At 33.8% G+C, this 25,000-nt stretch overlaps 1 protein-coding gene and 1 long non-coding RNA gene across 9 annotated transcripts; both read right to left on the bottom strand.

Annotated features, from left to right (window-relative positions):
* Positions 1–8,368: 8,368 nt before the first annotated feature.
* On the bottom strand, positions 8,369–10,645 carry LOC127261929 (uncharacterized). Of its 8 annotated transcripts, none has more exons than XR_007841017.1 (6): positions 10,454–10,645; positions 10,166–10,305; positions 9,941–10,030; positions 9,759–9,818; positions 9,619–9,668; positions 8,369–8,649 (listed from the first exon to the last, which is right to left on the bottom strand). XR_007841017.1 is itself a non-coding variant. In XM_051290373.1 (6 exons), coding segments are annotated over exons 2-6 (240 nt in total). In that variant the 5' UTR covers positions 10,168–10,305; positions 10,454–10,645; the 3' UTR covers positions 8,369–8,637. The 8 variants fall into 8 exon arrangements, 3 of the variants coding, with proteins under 3 accessions (XP_051146330.1, XP_051146329.1, XP_051146328.1); XM_051290373.1 differs by having other exon boundaries at positions 9,590–9,668; positions 9,941–10,027; XM_051290372.1 differs by having other exon boundaries at positions 9,642–9,668; positions 9,941–10,027; positions 10,166–10,278.
* Positions 10,646–16,183: 5,538 nt separating this feature from the next.
* Positions 16,184–18,439, bottom strand: LOC127261852 (uncharacterized). The gene is made up of 3 exons (XR_007840999.1): positions 17,666–18,439; positions 16,826–16,924; positions 16,184–16,669 (listed from the first exon to the last, which is right to left on the bottom strand). It is a non-coding gene; the product is annotated as an uncharacterized LOC127261852 (long non-coding RNA).
* Positions 18,440–25,000: the final 6,561 nt, after the last annotated feature.

The following is a 25,000-nucleotide window of genomic DNA, read 5'->3' as shown; positions in this document are numbered from 1 at the left end:
TTGTCTCTACTTTTGTGTTAGTACATGTCTACACACTATGGACAAAATATATCTTATTTGTAGCTTTTATATATATATATATATACTAGAACCCGGCGCGCGCGATGCCGCGCCGGTGTGTACAATAAAAATAATTTCGTATAAAACATATACATACACATGTAAAACAAGTAAACAAGTTCGATTGCAACAAAATTAAAGTAAAACAACCTCAACATTTAACTTAAAACGTGATGCAAATTTTAGGTCACTTACAGTACTTGGAGAGACCAGGAATGCTAGTGGCTGGAAGTGAGATTGAAAGTAAAGAAAGCTAAGCCTAAACCATAGACGCCCATTTCCATAAAATGATTTCAGCTTAAGAGGGTGTTTGAGAAACAGAGCTTTTAGTTTATTAATAGCTTTTAGCTGTTTGACTATTCAAAAAACTAATATAGGTGTTTGGTAAATTAGCTTTTTTGAAAGAGTTTTTTGGATTAAAAAGCTAATTTCTGAAAAGCTTATTTACCCAGCGTTTTGAAATAATTTTTCATTTTAATTTTGGTTATTTCTTATTTATCCTTAAAACTTAATTATTTTTTTATACATATAAATATATTGTATGAGTTCATTAGCAGTACATATTTTACATTTTTTATTTATTGAAAAAAAAGATAATATAAATATATTTTAGGAAAAAAAAAAGAAAAAAAAATTGACCGATATAGTTTTACGAAAGAGGAAGAGAATGAGAGAAAATGAGGAAAAAATAATATAAATATATTCTAAGGAGAAAAGTAAAAAAGGAAGACGGACGAAGAAAGATGAGGGACGGCAGAGGTCGGACCAAATGAGGTCGGGCGAAGAAGGAAGAGACGGCCGATACGGAGGTCGGGCGAAGAAGGATGAGACGGACGAAACGGAGGTCGGACAAAAGGAAGACGGACGAAGAAAGATGAGGGACGAAAGAGGTCGGAACAAATGAGGTCGGACGAAGAAGGAAGAGACGGCCGATACGGAGGTCGGGCGAAAGCATTCGGTCGGGCGAAAAGGATGAGATGACGATGATACGGAGGTCGGTCGAAAGAGGAAGTCGGGCGAAGAAGGATAAGACGGCCGATACATAGGTCGGTCGAAATAGGAATTCGGGCGAAGAAGGAGACAGCCGATACGGAGGTCGGTCGGGCGCAGAAGTCGGGCGAAAAGGATGAGATGGGGCTGATACGGAGGTCGGTCGAAAGAGGAAGTCGGACGAAGAAGGATAAGACGGCCGATACGGAGGTCGGGCAAAGACAGATCTGTTAATTGGTCGCCAAATTAAGTGAACAGTAGTTAAGTCGCTTGATTGGGGCGACCATTGGGGCGCTGATACGGAGGTAGGCTGAATTTTTTATATATATTCTACTTTTATATCTCTTCTAAATTTACAAACATATTTATATAAAATGAGATTAAAAAATATAATAAATTATATAAATATTGTTAGGTATAAAAAATAATAGTAATAAAAATAATTATAATGGTAGCAGGGTCTTAACGGAGGTCGGTCGAAAGAGGAAGTCGGGTGAAGAAGAGGCGGCTGATACGAGGTCGGGCGAAGATAGGTCTGTTAATTGGTCGCCCAATTAAGTGAACAGTAGTTCAGTCGTTTGATTGAGGCGACCATTGGGATAGAAAGAAATATAATATGATAAATTATATAAATATATATTTTTTATATCTGTGCAACCAACAAATTTAAAAAAATATATATTTTTCTTTGGATATTTTTTTTCTATTTTATTAAAAAATTATTTTCTACAAAATGATATATATACTGAGAACCGTCCAATAGGTAGTCGGTTGGGATAGAAAAATGAGATTAAAAAATATAATAAATTATATAAATATTGTTACGTATAAAAAATAATAATAATAAAAATAATGATAATAGTAGCAGGGTCTTAACAGAGGTCGGTCGAAAGAGGAAGTCGGGTGAAGAAGAGGCGGCCGATACGGAGGTCGGGCGAAGACAGGTCTGTTAATTGGTCGCCCAATTAAGTGAACAGTAGTTCAGTCGCTTGATTGAGGCGACCATTGCGATAGAAAGAAATATAATATGATAAATTATATAAATATATATTTTTTATATCTGTGCAACCAACAAATTTAAAAAAATATATATTTTTCTTTGGATATTATTTTTTCTATTTTATTAAAAAATTATTTTCTATAAAATGATATATATACTGAGAACCGTCCAATAGGTAGTCGGTTGGGATAGAAAAATGAGATAAAAAATTATAATAAATTATATAAATATTGTTACGTACAAAAATAATAATAATAAAAATAATGATAATGGTAGCAAGGTCGTAACGGAGGTCGGTCGAAAGAGGAAGTCGGGTGAAGAAGGAGGCGGCCGATATGGAGGTCGGGCGAAGACAGGTCTGTTAATTGGTCGCCCAATTAAATGAACAGTAGTTCAGTCGCTTGATTGGGGCGACCATTGGATAGAAAGAAATATAATATAATAAATTATATAAATATATATTTTTTATATCTGTATAACCAACAAATTTAAAAAAATATATATTTTTCTTTGGGTATTATTTTTTCTATTTTATTAAAAAATTATTTTCTACAAAATGATATATATACTGAGAACCGTCCAATAGGTAGTCGGTTGGGATAGAAAAATGAGATAAATAAATATAATAAATTATATAAATATTGTTACGTACAAAAAATAATAATAATAAAAATAATGATAATGGTAGCAGGGTCTTAACGGAGATCGGTCGAAAGAGGAAGCCGGGTGAAGAAGGTGGCGGCCAATACGAAGGTCGGGCAAGTTGAGGTCGGTCAGGATGAAGTCGGGCAAAGAAAGATGGGATGGCAGATACGGAGGTCGGCTGATACGGCCGTCGGGTGGTTTGCCATCGGTTCTTTCGCAGTCGGTTAGTCTGCCGTCGGTTGTTTTGTGGTCGGACCAAATAAAGTCTGGCGAAGACAGAGGTCGGCTGATAAGGTCGGACAGTGAAGTCGGACGTGATCAAGTCGGGCTCGGAGGTCGGATAAGATAAGATCAGACACGGAGGTCGGTTGATGCGGAGTTCGGACCAAGTGAAGTCGGGCGAAGAAGAATGAGACGGACGATACGTGGTCGGACAAGAGACCAGATGGTGGTCGCTTGATGGGGCGGCCAAGGAATCGTTTGGTCTAGCGACCAGTTAATCTGGATTGGTCGGGTGGAACAGAGGTCGGGCGAACTGGTTTAGGCTTTAGGGTTCAGAAGGTAGGTAAGGGGCAAAATTGTCATTTTCCAAATGAGGGACATCTTTGGATATTTTTTTTTCTATTTTATTAAAAAATTATTTTCTACAAAATGATATATATATACTGAGAACCGTCCAATAGGTAGTCGGTTGGGATAGAAAAATGAGATTAAAAAATATAATAAATTATATAAATATTGTTACGTACAAAAAATAATAATAATAAAAATAATGATAATGGTAGCAGGGTCTTAACGGAGGTCGGTCGAAAGAGGAAGTCGGGTGAAGAACGAGGCGGCCGATATGGAGGTCGGGCGAAGACAGGTCTGTTAATTGGTCGCCCAATTAAATGAACAGTAGTTCAGTCGCTTGATTGGGGCGACTATTGGATAGAAAGAAATATAATATAATAAATTATATAAATATATATTTTTTATATCTGTGTAACCAACAAATTTAAAAAAATATATATTTTTCTTTGGGTATTATTTTTTCTATTTTATTAAAAAATTATTTTCTACAAAATGATATATATACTGAGAACCGTCCAATAGGTAGTCGGTTGGGATAGAAAAATGAGATAAATAAATATAATAAATTATATAAATATTGTTACGTACAAAAAATAATAATAATAAAAATAATGATAATGGTAGCAGGGTCTTAACGGAGATCGGTCGAAAGAGGAAGCCGGGTGAAGAAGGAGGCGGCCAATACGAAGGTCGGGCAAGTTGAGGTCGGTCAGGATGAAGTCGGGCAAAGAAAGATGGGATGGCAGATACGGAGGTCGGCTGATACGGCCGTCGGGTGGTTTGCCATCGGTTCGTTCGCAGTCGGTTAGTCTGCCGTCGGTTGTTTTGTGGTCGGACCAAATAAAGTCTGGCGAAGATAGAGGTCGGCTGATAAGGTCGGACAGTGAAGTCGGACGTGATCAAGTCGGGCTCGGAGGTCGGATAAGATAAGATCAGACACGGAGGTCGGTTGATGCGGAGTTCGGACCAAGTGAAGTCGGGCGAAGAAGAATGAGACGGACGATACGTGGTCGGACAAGAGACCAGATGGTGGTCGCTTGATGGGGCGGCCAAGGAATCGTTTGGTCTAGCGACCAGTTAATCTGGATTGGTCGGGTGGAACAGAGGTCGGGCGAACTGGTTTAGGCTTTAGGGTTCAGAAGGTAGGTAAGGGGCAAAATTGTCATTTTCCAAATGAGGGACATCTTTGGATATTTTTTTTTCTATTTTATTAAAAAATTATTTTCTACAAAATGATATATATATACTGAGAACCGTCCAATAGGTAGTCGGTTGGGATAGAAAAATGAGATTAAAAAATATAATAAATTATATAAATATTGTTACGTACAAAAAATAATAATAATAAAAATAATGATAATGGTAGCAGGGTCTTAACGGAGGTCGGTCGAAAGAGGAAGTCGGGTGAAGAAGGAAGCGGCCAATATGGAGGTCGGGCGAAGACAGGTCTGTTAATTGGTCGCCCAATTAAATGAACAGTAGTTCAGTCGCTTGATTGGGGCGACCATTGGATAGAAAGAAATATAATATAATAAATTATATAAATATATTTGTTTTATATCTGTGTAACCAACAAATTTAAAAAAATATATATTTTTCTTTAGATATTATTTTTTCTATTTTATTAAAAAATTATTTTCTACAAAATGATATATATACTGAGAACCGTCCAATAGGTAGTCGGTTGGGATAGAAAAATGAGATAAATAAATATAATAAATTATATAAATATTGTTACGTACAAAAAATAATAATAATAAAAATAATGATAATGGTAGCAGGGTCTTAACGGAGATCGATCGAAAGAGGAAGTCGGGTGAAGAAGGAGGCGGCCAATACGAAGGTCGGGCAAGTTGAGGTCGGTCAGGATGAAGTCGGGCAAAGAAAGATGGGGTGGCAAATACGGAGGTCGGCTGATACGGCCGTCGGGTGGTTTGCCTTCGGTTCGTTCGCAGTCGGTTGTTTTGTGGTCGGACCAAATAAAGTCGGGCGAAGACAGAGGTCGGCTGATAAGGTCGGGCAGTGAAGTCGGACATGATCAAGTCGGGCTCGGAGGTCGGATAAGATAAGATCAGACACGGAGGTCGGTTGATGCGGAGTTCGGACCAAGTGAAGTCGGGCGAAGAAGAATGAGACGGACGATACGTGGTCGGACAAGAGACCAGATGGTGGTCGCTTGATGGGGCGGCCAAGGAATCGTTTGGTCTAGCGACCAGTTAGTCTGGATTGGTCGGGTGGAACAGAGGTCGGGTGAACTGGTTTAGGGTTTAGGGTTCAGAAGGTAGGTAAAGGGCAAAATTGTCATTTTCCAAATGAGGGACATGATAGACTTTTCAAGTGGCAGATCCGTACAATCTCGTGTTTATATGTTATAATATATATGCATTGTACTCCTTCCGTCCCACATATCGTGTCTGCTACACTGCAGACACGGTATTTTAGGGGAAGTGTAATTAGTAGATAATTAAGAATATATTAGTAAAAATAATTATCCTATAATATAAATAATTATAAATTAAGATTAAAATAACTAATTAGTTTAATTAAAATTAAAAAAAAAAATTAAAAAATTTAAAATGAGATTAAAGTGTGTAATCATTTTCCAAAAAAGAAGAGTGACATGGAATATGGGACGGACAGAAACGGCAACGTGGACATGGTATGTGGGACGGAGGGAGTATAATTGTATTGCTTCTCATGTCTCTTAAGTATTCAAAAAAATTTTATACTCAATTTTATACTCCCTCCGTCTAGTTAATAAATTTATATTTACCTTTTGCATAATTATAATTAATATAAAAAATATCTTTATATTTTTATATTTATTTTATATAAATATTATTATATTTGTATTATAAGATATTAATAAAAATATTTGTCATTTTCTCTTGATTTATACTGCTTTTTGATGTAATAATTAATATTCAAATATCAACACGTAAAAAACATACGTCAACTTTGTAATTGGACGAGGGTAGTATATATTAATATGCAATAAGAATAAAGCTAAAAGTATAAAAATAACCTATTAGTATTGCATAATATAAATGTAATGATATTTGTGTAATATATTATAAATTGTAAAAGCATTAATGTTAGATTGATAGTACCGTTACTAAAAAAAATGAATATTTTGTTATAGGTCGGACCAAAATAAATATAAAAATAATAGATAATTTGTTAAGAGATAGAGGGAATATCTCATAGGGTGTGTTTGTTTGGGGGTTTGGATTTTGAGTTGGGATTTGAATAGTAAAAAAATTGAATTGTAATAGTTGTATGATGTGATATAAATGGATGTTGATGTTATGTTTTGAATGTAAAATTAATTTTTAGTATAATATAAAAAAAATGAAAAATAAGTGTTTGATTTTATGTTTTTTTTTAAAAAAAAATGATGAATAGTAAGATTTGGGGGATTTCCCCCGAACGAACACACCCATAGTCTATGTCAATGTTTCTAACTAATAGTCCCCCGTCCCGGGTCAGATGACCCATTTGGTTAGAGATACCGTATTTTAAATAATATAATTTAATATGTTAATTATAGTAGTTATAATATTATTTATATTATGTTTATATAAGTAGTGTTGTTATTAGTTTTTAAAATAAAAAATATTAATAATAATTAAAAAAAATTAAAATAGGTATTTAAATATTTTAAAGATTATATATCTCAATAAAATATATTCAATATGAATATCATTTTATACAAAATAAATTTTTTATATAAATTAGTTTTATAAAAAAAAAATGAGAGTTTTAAAAGTAGATAAAAATATTTGTTAATTGAGGAGATAGATAAAAATAAAGAAATTTTACATGGGTGCTATGTATAAGAAGTTAAAATTTTAATTAAATTAATTTATACTCCTTCCGTCCTAAAACAATAGAGACATTTGAAATGGACTAGAGAATTAATGAATAATAGTATTATATTGATACTTGTGTAAAAGTATTTTTAAAAGACTAAAATACCCCTACTTTATGTTATTATTGTGAAAAAGTTGAGATAATTTTGTAAAAATGTGGGGAGGTAGTTACCAAAAATTGAAATGAGACTATTATTTTGGAACAGACGAAACTAGCAAAATGGACTATTGTTTTGGGTCAAATAGAGTATTTATTAACTGACGGAGGTAGTAATAAATATAGACTATATAATAAATACTCTGTCAAATTCAAAAAATTAGGCTCGATTTAGACAGACGTTTGGAATTTTAGAAATCAAAAAAATAAAAAATTAATATTTAATTTGATATTTTATAAAAACAAAAATATGTATTTGACGTAATTTTTTTTAAAAAAAAATGAATAATATTAGATGAATGAAAGCTTTTGTACAAACAAATTTTAATAATTCAATACAAAATATTAAAATTTTATATTATCAACATACTTATCAATAGTTAAACATTAAAAAAAAAAAACACTTCACATTATAATTACAAAACAAACATATTCCATTGATGTTTGTGTAAGAACAATGAGTGTTTGTTTTGTATATTGATTTGAAATAGGTATATATATACATATATTTATTTATTTATTTATTTTTAGATGATGTGAGAACCGGCCCCGATCACACGTCCAACCCCTGCACCTCCAAACCATCCCTTACAGAGAAGTAGTATAAACATAATATCTTGTACTCAAATTATTAGTTTTTTTTTTTTTGTTATATATTTTATGTAAATATATTTTTATATTGTATTTTTGTAACATTATTAAAGAAATGCATCTAAAATATTGAGTGAAGCATAGTTAGCTGCCGCAGGCCTTAGCCACATCTCCGTGTATCATCTAAATGTATGGGTAAAATATTAATATACATGCATATCTATATAAAATTACTAGTGCTCGATTTCTCAAAAGAAACTAATACATTACACATATTTATTATTTTTATATTTTTCCTACACAATTCCATATATCTCACGTAAAAAAATTTCTTTCCCAAAAATCTCACAAAACAAACAAACAGATTTGCGAGGGAATAAAAATTTCTAGAACATTATATGTCCTAAAGTTAGACAAATGTTGTTTGACAATCCATTCTTCCTGCATCTCAAGCTGTCAAAGTTTGTGATTAGTGCAACATTTCATAAAATTAGGATGTCAGTGCAACATTTAAATTCTACCATATAAAGAGTTGCTTTCCCATTTTCTGCACAAGATTCTTAACAAAACATATGCTCTAAAATTTCCAGCAGTGTTCAACAAAACTCCCAAACAACTTTCAATTACACAGCTAAAGATGAAAAAAATATAAAAATAAAATTTGAAGGGAAGATTTATTACTTTCGTTGGGGCCTTGAAAATCCATATAGAACTCCTGCATCCCATCATTGATAATCTCCACTTTGCAATCACTCATCATCCTATTTCATTATAGCAGAAAAACTCAAAAGTTAGTTGGAAAGAAAAACTTTCAGGGAAGAAAGAAATTGCATGAAATCACAAGCAAGATCAGAGAATACGAGGGTGTGTTCTTTTTGTAAAAAAGAAAAAAACACACATTTTTTTTAAAAATTAATATATTACACGTATTCATTATTTTTATATTACCTACGCAATTTTCTATACCTCACGTGAAAAATATTTCTTCAAACCATTTCACAAAACAATCGCACCCTAAATTTCACACCAAGCCTCATGCAGAAATTACATTTGACCAATGCTATAAACTAACAGAGTCATCCAACTTCCATCAAACTACTGTACATTTCATAATCCAACCTCATTTCCTTATAAAACCATCCATTCAATAAAATAAAAAAATAAAATACAGTAGTCTTTATCCACCTAAATCCAGAAAGTACAAATACAACAATATTCAAGTCTCCTAAATTCAGATCATAAAACTTGAACGAAATCCCTTTTCAAATTCATTTATAATAAAACATGAGTATCAACAACAACAATAGAACTGACACAAAAATTAAAGATGCAAATGGAAAGAGGGATTCAAAATATTCGTCCCATTCTAATTTCAATAAAAAAATCCAACTGTGAATTAACCAAAATCAACACACCAGAATACATAGTACTAAAATCTTTAAAAAACATATAAAAATTCTAACTATTGCTGCTCATGCTACAATATATCATATTTTGATTCCACTTTTTCATCGCGGTTGAATAAACTTTATTTTTAAAATTATAATTTTTATTATTTATTTGTATAGCATCAAGATGAATAATGTACCAAACATTCTCAAACATGAAACTCCATAGAGCATTATAAATGCTAATTCTTGCAAAAGTGGCATTTTAACAAAGAGAGATATAAGCTAAATGGAAGCATATGCATAAGCTCACAACAGTCAAATAAATCAAGAAACAATTACTGCAGAAGGCAGCTGAGGGCAACCTCGCAAAGGCCTGTTTCCGGCAACACCTGCAATGCAAAAGATAAATTCAAAAACCGAGATCGAAGAAACGATGCAAAGCAGATCTATTTACGTAAGACAGGAAAGAAAAGATCTACTGAAATTCAATCCTATCGCCGCTGTAATCGCCGGAGAAGCAAAGCACGAATCCAAAGGTACTGCAATGTCCATTTGACAAACATTAAAAAGTAGATGTGAGATAGGCAGTGGGAATAGAACCAAGCATAAAATTGATAAGCCAACTCATGATCGTATATATATAGAATATAAAGGACGCAACTACGAATTGAGAATGTAAGGAAAAACACTTGCTCGAGATTCCAAATCAGATGGGGCTGGAATTTGGTTTGAAAGATACAAATCCGACCTGCTAAAGTAAAGATGAGAAAAATGAAGCTTAAAACAGAGCAGACTTGAGGGCATATTTAACACTGAACAATGAATGCTTTATAGTTGATTTGAGGGCACTCTCCATGCAACTTTCAAAATAGAGTTATCTACATACATGTTGCCCTTGGTATACTTTCTTCATGGCATCATTACAGAGGGTGGTCTTCAAGTTCAACATCAAATCCTGAAGCACGCCATCTTGGTAGGCCACCATCCAAAACCCAAACCCTGTTATGCCCATATATTCAAAACATCCTGTTTACAAACAAATATATCTTAAACAATGAAATGGTACGCAATCATAATTTGAAAACACAAGGCCCTCTCTCTGGTTACAAAAAAGGAACAAAAGCTTAACAAATACCAATAAATCCCTAGAACAAAACTTAAATTTCTCACATACACAAAAATTGGTGCGAAGGCTGAGCTGAAGGCGGCGAGGCGAGCAGGGATGCAGCGCTATCAATGGGTAATGGGTAGAAGAGATGGAGGCGTCAATTGCTTCTCAAACACAAGAGGAATAGAGTGGAATGAATGGAAGGGTTTCAGAGAGAGAGAGCGAGAGGGGGATAGAAGAGGTTTCAACAGGAAAAAGAGCAGAACGGACATATAAGGTATGATTCCTCAGACACAATGGCATACCCGTAAATTTTGCAAACTTCAGAGGTAGAATAGACATATTAAATGTCCATCCATACAACAAAGAAGAGAAATTAAAGCGCAAAAAAAAAAAAAAAAGAAAAAAAATTTAGAAAAAAAAATTAGAAGTAAAAAAGAGACAAGAATTTTCAATAGAATTTATTGAAAGAGCTTTGGGTTTTTTTCATCTCTCTTTTCTTTCACGTTATATTATTTTTTCGTCATATTATTGGAGAAATTCATTTAAAATTAAATAACTATTTATTTATATAATATTAAATATTTATTATTTTTATTATTCAAAATTTTAATCCAATTTTTAAATTTACAATTAATAAATAATAAAACTAAAGATATTAATAAATTAATAAAATATAGTTAAATTTTTTTAATTAGAAGTATTAATTATTAATTATTACTATAATAGAAAAATAGACTAATTTCGTGGAATGATTAAAAAAAAAATGGACTAATTTCGTGTAACAGGGGGAGTACTATTATTATTAACGTTGTTGTTGTTATTATTATTATTATTATTATTATAAACATTATCTTCATCGTATCACCTTTATTATTATTATTATATTATTATTATATATATTATATTTCATATTTATTTTTATGGATGTTTACCCATTTAATCGTCTCCATAATTATAACCAATATACAAAATATGAATAAAATTTGTTTCAGAATATTAATTTCTTGATCCCAAAATATTATAAAAATATTTTTTTGCTATAATAATATTATTTTATACACTCCGAAATCGGGGCATTACAGTAGGGGTTGGACTTGTGATCGTGAGGTCATGGGTTCAAACCTCTGACGCGTCAGGTCACCTGTCGCACATGGTTCGCCTAGTGTAATTTTTTCATCGAACCTGATTTGTAGAGTATTAGGTTTGAACGTCGTAAAGAAATATATATATTATCAATATGATGGAGGTAGGGTTGCATCAATTTTTGTTAAGTCACAATCATTTCGTTGAAATTTTAACAATAAGATTAAAAATGATAATGTTTTTTTTTTTTTTTTTTATGAAACTAATTTTAATAGTTACTTTTAAATGTGATCATTTTTTTTAAAAAAAAAATTGATTAGGATCAATATTAATTTTTACTCTAATTTGGTTTATAATTGTGTTTTTGTATCATCCATAAGGATAACAACGAGCATATCAAAATAACAGTAGTCAAAATGATATTTTTAGTATTGGAAGTTCAATTTTAAACTATTATGGTAAATAAAAATATATATATATATTATCACAGTTTGCATAGAGAGGTTTCTCCATATCAGATAAAAAATTTCTCAAATCACAGAAAAATCTTAATCATTTTCTTTTTTTTTTTCACACCAATCATTTTTTTTTTAGATCTTTCTTAAAGTGGTGTTTAATTTGGTAGATTATATATATTTATTAATTATTCTTGATCATTTTACCGGATAGTAGCTCATTCACCAGTGATGGTTGTACGCTTGGTGCTACAACGACTAACGAAAATCCGCTAGCACACTTGAAGTGCGATTTCATCGTTTTGAGAGTTGCGTCCTGACGATTATGCAACAGCTCGAGAGGATAAACGTCCGAAAGGACTGACGCGACTCCGATAGTGATTTTGGTGTCCCACCTGTTTGTTGATTTCATTATTAAGTATTTAAGTTTTTATATTGTATGAATTCAAATATTTTGAATATATGGTTATTTAGTATTATTTATTTATTTTTTTTGGTATCCACCAATTACAGAACTTAAAATCAAAGTTTCGATCATAATATTTCTTTATACATATTTTATATATTGGGAACAAATTACGTAAAAAAAATTGTTGGGCAAACAAATCTTATATTGGAGTTGCAATAATAACGAGATTGTTTATTGTGTTAAAGATTTAGCAAAACCAAACAAAACACATAACAACGGTTAAGAGATTGTAGCCTAAGGGTTATGAAATTGTAATTCAAGTGATTGAACTATTTATTTATTTATTTATTACATTTTAGAGCATTGAAATTCAATCCAAATTAAGTGCTCTATCACTCTCCTATTGACTCCCAAATGTTTACATGTGTTTATTTTGTTTTGACATTTTTATTAAAAATAAACATTAAATAAAAGTTTAATTATTATTTTGTCCTTTATTTTTTCTTTTTATCATTTTAAACTTATAAATAAACTCTCAGTATATTGAAATATTAGTTCTATAATTTTAAGATATAGCAAAATTTATAAGTTCTCCAACATCGAATTGATTGAGCTGACATATAAAGCCATATAGCGCCACATGAATTTTTGTTTTCTAAAATAAATAATTCCTATTTAAAAAATATATATAAATTTAGAAGGTTCTACATGAATTTTTCCAAATAAAATTATTTTTTTAGATTTTACAATATTATTTATTAAAAAGAAAACAAAAATTTATGGGGAAATCGAATGCCGAAAACCAATTTTTCCACATTTTTAAAGTCATAGGATTAATAGCTTAATAATGAATTTTTATTTTTTTAAATTGTACACTAAATAATTGTTTTTTAAATATATTTTATGTTTTATAGTAGACAAATAAATTAAACATAAAAGTATAGTAACTTGGATTTTTAATAGCTGATCGGATAATTTTTTTAAGGTAAACTTTTAAAATAAATTGTAAAATTCTAGAAACGAGTTGAATAAAATATCATGGCTTAGTTTAATTTGAAGTTGTATAATAGGGATTTGATGTGATATTTTATTAGATTAAATAATACTTTTTCAATTCAGTCACAAAGGATATATTTTACTTTTGAGCATGAAGATTAAAATATAATAATATTTTAATTGTAATAGGTAGTTAAAAATAATGTAAAGATAATGTTGTCATTATTTTTTGGTGTAAAAATAATAATTTGATGATAAAATAAGAATATCGGTAGAAAAAATAATATTTTTAAATTAGTTATTTTATAATTAGACAATAAAATATAAAAATACGTCTACTACTCAAAAACACAACCATCATATTAAAATAAATCGGCTAGAGTGAATATTGGTTTTCGGTAGAGTAATTAGAGCAACCATTACTACAAGTAACACACAATATTACTACAGACAACACATTGTATATGTTAATATAAAATAAATACAGCACATACTATAGTCTCATACAACGTACACAATAGTTGATTTTAGCACATGTCATATTTCTATACAACACACTTTTTATTTGTGTGTAATAGTAATTTGTATCAGCACCGTAAACTTGCCCTTTGCAATGCCCTGGTGCAGTAGAGGTGAAACATAGTTTTTTTCTGACCCTAACCCAAGCAAACTCCAAAGGACCACATATAAGTTATAAATTAGAGGTAATCAACAGTTGATAACAAGTCAATATATATACAGTTTGCTTATGCATGTTTGGCAATGATGAAATGAAAAAAACATAAAGAAAGTAAACCTTGTCTCATGAGTACTATTACTTTGAATATGCAGACAACATACTGAAACTCCACAAATGTTGATAGGCGTGCATTTGTTGGAGTGAGTAAAGACTACATAAATGTGGAGACAAAGATGTTAGCTCCAAAAATCTTAGGCTAAAAGGCGAAGGTTAGTAAAAATGGCAGATTCAGTTTTTATGCAAAGAATGACTTGGATATACCAAGTTTGGCGTTTTAATTTCCTATTTTTTCTTTCCAACGATTTTTTGTTTTTTTTCTTAATGCTCTATTATGCAAATATGACTGAAAGCATGTTCATTCCCTGAGACCAACAGTAGCAAGAAACTCCATAAGAAAAAATATTGGAAAATAAAAACGTGAAAACTAATTCAAATTATCATCTAAAGGAATGTGATGTAAAACATATATTTAAACATATATGTATCCACCATTCTATTAAGCTACTCAGAGCTCGCAGCGATTACGGCAGCGCCAGGCGGCATCAGCGCCGCTGCAGATGCCACTGCGTCAGTGGGTCAGCACCGACGCAATTTCTGGCGCCCCAGCATCGCCGCCCCCACTCGCACCGGATTCTCAACTGTTCGGGGGCCTAACCCCCTGCCACGGCGGCTTCGTCACTCTGCTCCTTTCGGAAGTCAGGCTACCACCGTTTAATGGGACGGAGCCTTATTAGTTGGGTTGCTCGCGCCGTACAATAATTTGAACTCCACCAAGTGCGATCAGATTTAAAGATTGCATTAGCGCGTATCGCCATGGAAGGCACAGCGAGCTGCATTGGTCTCGATGGCAGCATTTTCGCCATCCAGCCGCCACTTGGGCGGAGATTTCCCAAGCCCTAATACTTCGTTTTGATGATCGTTACGTGGGGAGTCCCTACGAGCATCTTGCCACACTTCGACAAAAAAGGGAAATTGATCAGTGTATCAACGAACTCATCCACTTGGCTACACAGGTGCCAGGCTTGACAGATGAGCACTACCTCGGATACTTCATGGGGGTTGTAGCATAACATCCGCAATCGTCTAAGGACACTAGACCCTAAAGATTTGAATTCAGCTATCCAAATCAGCCGCACATTGAGTGGGAATTCAATGTTGGTTCCACCACGACATATCAACAGCCAGGACAACCGCCTGAACAGTTTGCGAGTTTGCGCCTTAGCGGTGGGCCGCAGACTGGACCTCCGCCTCCGGCAGGTCCCTCTAGTCTTGGGAGCGGTTCCGGGAACAGTAGACCAGGCACAGATAGCAACTCCATTGGCGGACACCAGGCGGTGATGGACCAGTCCCCCGGTCGGTCCCCTTTTGGAAATTGAGTCTAAGCGATTTTGTTATCGTTGCAAGAAGCCTTATACATCATTGCATAAGTGTGCCAGCAAATTCCTTCGATCTTGTGTGGTGGACCCCAAACACGAATTGGGTGGCCGAGCTTAAAGAGATGGACGAGGTCGAGGGATAGACACAAGATGAGGTCAGATCCGCCGAGCTCCAACAGATCGCGGTAGAGGCGAGACGGCAAGCTCATTCCTCTCGATTTGATATGTTGAAGCAGACTAACGGACAAGGATTCGACTTGGGTTGATGCGAGGAATTGCGCCTCCGGTTTCCCGACTTCCACCTTGAGAACAAGGCGGTTTTCAAGGGTGATGGAGTTGTTATAGAGTGGGGTAAGGTCAAAATCTATACTAGAAGAGGGAGAAACACCGGATAATTATTTTTTTATTTCTTATTATTTTAATTCCTATTTAGTTCTTAATTATGAGTCTTGAGCTTGGCCATGAGTCTGCCTATATATGTATATATATAGAGCATATCTAAGTCATGTTATTGTTAGGGTAGACAATCATTAGTTTGGTATTTAGTTACAGAACAAATTGATTTCCCTATGTGATTCCATTTATTGGAATAAAGTTCTCTTTTGATTAACCCTACCTCACCACAAAGATGAAAATCCATAAGAAATGCATTGCACTGAAACTTTGCCAAGTTCAAAATGAAATGCCTGACAAGCAGGGATTACTTCCATCATTTAATGAATAAGCTACCAATGACACGATGATCCATTGAAAAATAAATCCTTTACAACTTCAGCTCGAGCGCTCAATATGAACAACCTCAAGGTTACCGTTGCATGACTAATTAATTGATGTAAAGTTCATACGTCTAATGAACAGAAAAAATAAATAACAAACTCTAACCTACCCATTGATGGAGCCTAAAATAGCTTAAACTATATGTAAAGATCCAGTGAAAACTAGTATTCCCTGTTTGGCTCCATGTTTTGCACGAAGTATTTTGCTTCCAAATTTCATAGAAGCCATTAAAGATCCCTCCATGAATAAAATAGACTGATTTCCTATCATATCTTTTTGATCCTCGGTCAAGTCATACTTTTCTGCTTTGCAGTTGAGAAAATCAGCACCTGTCACGCAACATGTTTGTATCCAAGTATCTTTCAAAGGAGATGATGAAGTCGTTCGGTATCTATCTCCAGCAATATCAACTTCAGTGAAACACAGAGGCATCCAGACATCCAGCTGCAAAGGAGAGTGGGTTTTTTTTAACTAGATGGCAGGATTGCATGTGAAGCATTATGGAAAAATAAGATAAATTAGAATATAAAATAAAATAAAATAAAATAAAATGAAAACCCAAATAAAGTATTACAATTTACTATACAGGTGTTGCACAACCTTACAAAAGCGTTTCACGTTGTTATCTCTTCACCAGAAAGGCCCTTTCATTTAGTTTTCATCCTGCCTACCTATCATTAGTTCATAGCCTTAAATTGGCTACCATATTCAACTGTAAATAGCTGCCAAGTATTTACAAGATTGTAGCAGCAGCAAAATGAAAATAATAATAAAAGGAAGCACATTCAGGAGGCAAAAGTTCTGTGACTTGAACCACACAACCAACATAAGCCTGTTTTCTGTTCAATCATCTATTTATCATGGCAGGGGCAATTATCCTCGACAAAGAAGTTCGGAATAACTTCAGAAATCTAATATTAAGGTAAATATGACTAACTGATATGTGATTCATGAATTGTGGAATAAAATACAGAGGCTAAAATTGAGCTCAATCGGCCGTACCATGTGGGATAGATTGGATATATACTAGTATGTATTTTATTCACAGAAAAGAAGAAGAAACTTAAAAATGTCAACCCAAAAGATTGAGTTTTATATGCTATTAGTGTTCCACTAAAATTAATTAATAATATTTTTCATGGAATTATGGAAAAAAAAACATCCCAGAATAATGTTGAAATGTCTCATCCTACAAACTCCAATTACGTGCCTAGCATGATACCTAATTTCACCCAAAACAGTATGATGAAAACAATATATCAGGTTGGATGGAATGATATATACATAAAAGAGACCCAGATTATGCAGATATTTTTGGTGGTTTCATGAATCTATATTTTAGACTTACACATATTTCAAACATTTTAGATAGAAAACTTCAAAAAACATCTACAATTTTTGCAAGCCTAGAGATATAGAGTATGAAAGGAAAATATTTACCTCCATCGAGCAGTAAAGTTGCTCCTTGAATTCCTAGCATTTCAGCTTCCTTGTTTCTCAAAAATTGGCTCCTACCAAGCAAATAAGCATGCTCTAGACCAGCATAAATAGATGCATCTGATACCTTCCATCCTGACAATGACATTATGAGAAGAAAGGAACAATATCAAAATAAGAAAAATTGCTAAACGTGCTGAATCACTAAACAATAAAGTGGTTAGAAATAAGAATATGATTAAAATAATTAAACCAAGCTGCAACATGATAGCAATGTGTTGTAACTGTTAGCATATGTTAGTTCAGGAAAATGGTGTGAGATACACACTCTGTCCTGTGCTTATAATGTCATAATCTAATGCACGAAGCTTTTCAATCAATCATAAAAGATGCATCATATTGGAGAGACACAGTAGGCAACACTTTAAACAATTTTTTGTCAACTCCGACTGGACAGAACCCCAATCTGACAGCCCCGTTTATACATTTAGCCATATTCCATGCTCTATCACTTCATTCATTAATCAACATAATATATATATATATACAAGCCAGAACAATGATTCATAAAAACATCACAATTTCACATAAGCAATCAATTAAAACAAAGAGAACAATATCAAACAGAGAACCCTCCCTCGTAACACGAAATTCATTGAAGTCAAACAAACACAATTTTTAATTCGACTATCTGAAATTGAAATTGAAATTGGAAGCAGATTCTGATTTTGGGCGAGCGAATGAAGACCGGAGATTTTGTGCTACCGATACCGAGTTAAAAATGAATATTTAATCGGCAATAAATATTACACATTACCCCTTTAGTTTCTATCAACATTCATGTTAGAGTTAGACTTAGGTGGCGAGTTCAAACGGGTGCTTCAGGTTCAAACCGGAACCGCCACCGAACCGAAATCGAAACCGGTTCGATTTCGTTTCGTATTTTCTTCGAACATTAAATTGCCAGTTAGAACCGCGGTTCAGCATTTTTTTTGTTTTTTATTTTTTATTTTTGAAAACCGAAAAGAAGATAAAAGAAGAAGATACGAATAAAGAAATGGAAGAAGAAAGAAGGGCAAATACATTTTGTTTGGGCGTTATTTCAATTTTCAAGTACTCCTATTATTTACTTGGACACAAGGACAAGGTTTATAATAAAATTATATTCCCTTTTTTTATTAAAGGACAACAAAATGCACACAACATTAAAATTTGTGTCTAAAAATTTTAAACTTACTTTTTTTTTCCTCGATAGAAGTAATATATGATTTTCACCCAAAAGTATAATTTTTTTATTATTTAAATTAATTTATATTTTTTTTCAATCATTTTTATGTACATATTTCTTTAGGTAAGTCGCTTCAAAATAAATTTAAATACTTAATTTAAAAAATTATTTGTCTAAACTGTATAATTGATTATTATTATTTTTTTTTTTTTTAAGTATAAGAAAACGAAAAGAAATTTTTGTGGATAAGGCATTATATTAAATGTAGTGACATATACATTTTTTGTTGATAGGTACTTTTAAGGAAAATAATTTTTGTAAAATAATTTTATTTTTTTCTAATGAAGATAAAGATGAAAAGTGAAAATTTGAACTTTTTGGCAATATAACATGTCTATACACATTTGTTTAGATATAATATAATTAGTTTAAGATTTGGTGATAATTGAGCAATTTTAATACAAATAATATAAATTAATTTAAAGATGAAATAAAATGACAACAAATACAATTAGTATATTTGTTAATTTTTTAAGAAAATGATAATTAGTACTAAATTTGAACTATATTAATAGATAAAGATCAAAATTATCATTTTAAAAATAAAAGAACTAAAATTGATACAACTATGAATAAAATAGATCAAAATCGTTATAGAAATTAAAATTGGCATGAATGTGAATAAAATAAACAAAAAATTATTTTGTTCTATTATAATATTAGAATATAATACTCATTGGTAGATGTTGTCATTTCTATCACTTTCAGCTGACCTTTGTACATACTTTTCAAAAAATAACTATCTAAACCAATAATTGGTGTATACCCGGACTTAAAACCATTACTCAAAAGTTTCAAACACATATGCATCATTCGTAGAATTGGTGGATTCAAGTCTAGATCAACATGTAAAATACAATAACTTTGTGGATTACACTTTACACCTGTGTGGCAATACTCGTAGAGTCTTGCATGTTGTTTCTTAACACCTCCTCTAAGTAATTCAAGGGCATGTTGCCGCTACCCGAAAGTGTACTTTGAGTAAACCCCCGGCCAAACTTAATACCAAGGGCATGTTGTTTTGCTTCGATATACTTTAAATTTACTAACCTCAACATCAACATCTCGTCTGATTTTTCTTCGCAAGGATTTTCAATGGATTTATTTGGATTATCTTTTAGATAATTCATGATCATTTTCGCCAAATACCTATACCATTCCACAAACATAATGTTGTGTTAAAAATCTATTTCATCGCAATATATATGAAAATAAAAATCAACTACATTGTATTTCTCATAGAAAACAACCATAAAATATGTGTAATATACAAAATAATACTTGAAGTCTGCTTGTGAGTTTTTTGTCATGTGTGCACAAGTATGTTTTCCCCTTAAAAGTCTTAATTTAAAAAGTATTCTCCTTCAGATACTTGAACCACGAATGGATCAATCACATTGTTGATGTATTTTTTCAACAAAACAAAGTAAAATTCGAAAATAGAAATTATCTTCGAATTTGATAAAATGAATGCTTGAGATTAGGAATCTCTAGACACTGTAGGATACATAAATAAACTAGAAAAATGAATGTCTGAGATTAGGAATCTCTAGACACTGTAGGATACATAAATAAACTAGAAAAATAAAACTAAAGACTGAAAAATAAAGTGGTGATCCCCAAAGGCAATTCTCTTGAATTTAATGTCGATTGAAGATGATTGAAGATAACAAATCCAAACCCTTAAATATTCCTTCAAGAAAACGTTTCAGAACCGTCGCCTGGTTGGTTACAGCAACCGCCCAATAATTCTTCCTTCAATGACACGTGTCTTTAACCGTCTTGCCAACCGCATACCCAGCTGATCAATCCAGAGACTAACTGATCGCTAGACCAAACGACTCCTTGGCCGCCCAACCAAGCGACCACCATCTGGTCTCTTGTCCGACCTCGTATCGTCCGACCTCACTTGGTCCGAACTCCGTATCAACCGACCTCCGTCTTCGCCCAACTTTATTTGGTCCGACCACGGGTCAACCGACTACGGACCACCCGACTGCGAACCATCCGACGGCGGACCAACCGACTGCGAACCATCTGACCTTCTTAACCGACTGCGGACCATCCGACCTGCTTAACTGACTGCAGACCATCCGACCTGCTCATCCGACTGTGGACCATCTGACCTGCTCATCCGATTGTAGACCATCCGACCTGAGTGCATATTTTTTCCTTCTCCTCCCGACTTCGCCCGACCTTCTTTTGACCCTGCTACCATTATCATTATTATTATTATTATTTTGTACGTAACAACTTGCCTCCTCCGCAAGACTCCTAAGCGTCACTTCTTGTGATGTTTAGGAGTTAGCAGGCCGCCATCCGAGGCCACGTCAGCCTCAGATCCGACCTCCATCTTTCGAGGCTACGTTGGACCCGACCTCCATTTATCGTAGACTGATGGTGGCCTGCGCGTTGGTCGACCTTGCACTACCATTTCTTCAACACCCCCCCCGACGGAAGTCGTGATCATTTTCTCTAAAAAAGGATTCTAACCTTCTTGCCTTGGATGCTAAACTGGCCAGATCTTGAACGTCGTGAGCTGTTAAAGCCTCCCGTAGTGGTGTATGCATATTCCTGACCACCAAATTGGTCATCTCGCTCTCCTCAATGATTGTTGGGCAACGTCCCTTCATCAGTCGTACCCTTTCGATGAACTGTGAGGCGGATTCTTCTGGAAATTGCTTTATTTCCCACAAATCGGTAAGAGAAACAGTTGGCAAAGGGTTGAAGAATATAGCATGGAACGCCATCTCTAAACCTTCCCAGGTTTGTATTTGCCCAGGTGGCAGATTTACAAACCACGAAAAAGCTGTTCTGGTAAGAGACAAACAAAATAGTTGCAGCTTATAAAAAGGGTTATTACCGATTTCCCCTAACTGTGCTGTGAACCGACCCACATGTTCTATGGTGGAGGATCCGTCTTCTCCTGAGAAAACATGAAAGTCTGGTGGTCAATAATTTCTCGGGAGAGGATAATCATTGATGATTCTCTTTGGAAATGGCCTCTGATACGCCGGTCGGTTCACCGTTTGCGGATTCATTCCAAAATGTACCCGCAGAACTTGAGCGATGTCCTCCGGATCTATCCTGGGTGGAAGTGGGTCAAACACCGGAATGAGATTATGGACCAGTCCACTAGCGAAGGCTGGCGCGGCTGGAATATTATGAATCTGATCTCCCAATCTTTCTTCTCTGGGGACGGTTGGCTCGACTGGGATGGGATTATGATCCTGTCCCCCCAACATCTCTTCCCTTACGATATTCGGCTGAGTATTATCAACTCTTGGTCCCAAAGGAACATTATCGGGGAAAGTTAGAGGAGTCTTCCCTATCTGTTCGGTTGAAAGTTGTGGCGCTTGGAAATGTACTATCAACGTATGTTGGCCCTGCAAACGTTGATCCTGGAAAAGTTGCCTGAAACCGAGAAGGTGACAAGGCTGGAGGCATGTTTGAATGTAGTGTGATTTTGGAGAACGCCTGATCCAACATGTTCTGCATTAGATTTTGTTGCTCACGCAACATGTTCTGCATTAAATTTTGTTGCTCACGCAACGTGTTTTGCATAGCCAGAGTATGCTGATTGTTCAATTGTTGAACATAAGACATCCAATCGGCAGGTACTTGTGGTGCGTCCCCTGCATTCAGCATAGCAGGTGGTGAAATTGTTTCTCCCACCGGTGTTGAAGATACTCAGGGCTGTGAGTCTGCCATATTGATCTTTCTGATGATTCGGCCGGACCTCAGTTGTATAAAATTCTCTTTTTACGTAGGATCAGTAATCTTGCCTTTCTCCCACTGTGGTCGCCAATTTGTTGATGTATTTTTTCAACAAAACAAATTAAAATCCGAAAATATAAATTATCTTCGAATTTGATAAAATGAATGCCTGAGATTAGGAATCTCTAGACATTGTAGGATACATAAATAAACTAGGAAAATAAAACTACAGACTGAAAAATAAAGTGGTGATCCCCAAAGGCAATTCTCTTGAATTTGATGTCGATTGAAGATGATTGAAGATAACAAATCCAAACCCTTAAATATTCCTTCAAGAAAACGTTTCAGAACCGTCGTCTGGTTGGTTACAGCAACCGCCCACTAATTCCTCAATGACACGTGTCTTTAACCGTCTTGTCAACCGCATACCCAGCCGACCAATCCAGAGACTAACTGATCGCTAGACCAAACGACTCCTTGGCCGCCCAACCAAGCGACCACCATCTAGTCTCTTGTCCGACCTCGTATCGTCCGACCTCACTTGGTCCGAACTCCGTATCAACCGACCTCCATCTTCGCCCAACTTTATTTGGTCCGACCACGGGCCAACCGACTATGGACCACCCGACTGCGAACCATTCGACGGCGGACCAACCGACTGCAAACCATCCGACCTGTTTAACCAACTACGGACCATCCGACCTACTCATCCGACTGCGGACCATCCGACCTGCTCATCCAACTGTGGACCATCCGACCTAAGTGCATATTTTTTCCTTCTCCTCCCGACTTCGCCCGACCTTCTTTTGACCCTGCTACTATTATCATTATTATTATTATTATTTTGTACGTAACAACCATCAATTATTACAAACTGCATTGACCACATATTTTTTATTTTTGAGATACTTCAAGTCTCATTCTCTTCAAAAAACCTAATCTTTCAAAGATTTTTTAAATTTATTTATGGAAGAGAATTTCATACCTACAACCATATCAAATTGTCCATGTCTAATGTCTCATCCCATTCTTTGTACCGATATGATATATTACTATTATCTTCTGAAACTATAGGCATCTCTAAATCTTCTCATTATTCACCAACATCACTACACCAGCCTATATCACCCCAATCAGATTAACTAGGCCTCCTTTGACATAGATGCTCTTATTTTTTTATGTTTTTTTTTGTTCTTTTCGAAAAGTTCTTAATTCTTTCAAAAAAAATTTCATCCTTTGTTCCTCGGTACCTTTCTTCTCAATGAATATGTCATCATCTAATGGGCCTTCTAATCCACCGTACATTAAAGATGAATTGTTAGAACCAGATTCATTGTAACAATTGTGTATCTCACCACTCAGTTCATATTGTGCATCTTCAAATCCATTCTCACAGCTTCAACCCTACATTCTTTCAAGCCAATTTCTTCCACAATCTTCTCGAGTGGTCTTCTCGTGTCGGAAACTTCAATATTTCTTCCACAATTCCATCCACACATCCAACACTCTCATTACCTCCATTTGCATCCATCCTCATCAATGGTTTTGATCAATGAAATCACTTTCAATTTATTCTAAAATAGAATAAAATATCAAAAAAATCAATTCATCCAGAAAAGACAAAAAAAAAAAAAAAAGCCATTACTGAAAAATAAAAAAATAATAATACTTACAAAACGATTTGCAAAAAAAAAAAAAAAAAACATTAGTAAAAATACAAATCATTTTTTTTTTCTCTGCACAGTTCTTATCTTCCCAAAAAATTTGCAATGCAATAGGATATGTGGAACAACTTCGCAATATATTGAGTGATTACAACTACATCCAAAACGAGGCAAAAATTTAGGAAAATCTATTGTCATATTTTTTGCCAATTTCTTAGTAAATATACAATAAACTAATCAAATTCAAAAAATTGAAATCGTATACCGAAATAATTGAAAAATAACATAAATCACAAATAGAAAAGGGATTAGAAACATTTCAAACGTAGGGCTTCTTCAAATCCTAGCATTCTTCGACAAGCACGGTAGAAATTTTTGTAACCCAGGTTTTTTGTTCGAGCCGTCGCCTACTCCGGAAGAAAATGAAAAAAATTGACTTGTAGATAAAGAACATAGCAAAATTTTCATATTATAAACATAAGAGAGGTGGGGGTTAAGCAGCCCGTTCTTGACCTTTATTAGGCCCGGGGCAAAATTAAAATATTGGGCCTTTAAATATATTTATTATATTATTATAATAATAATATAATAATTTTATATATTTTTTTAATATAAATGTATTAATAAAATATTTTTTTTATATATTAAAAGATAAAAATATAAATATAA

The sequence above is a fragment of the Andrographis paniculata genome, unplaced genomic scaffold, assembly GCF_009805555.1.
Source record: "Andrographis paniculata isolate CXL003 unplaced genomic scaffold, ASM980555v1 Contig64END, whole genome shotgun sequence".
Classification (NCBI taxonomy): Eukaryota; Viridiplantae; Streptophyta; class Magnoliopsida; order Lamiales; family Acanthaceae; genus Andrographis; species Andrographis paniculata.
This window is presented reverse-complemented; position numbering and strand designations above follow the sequence as displayed.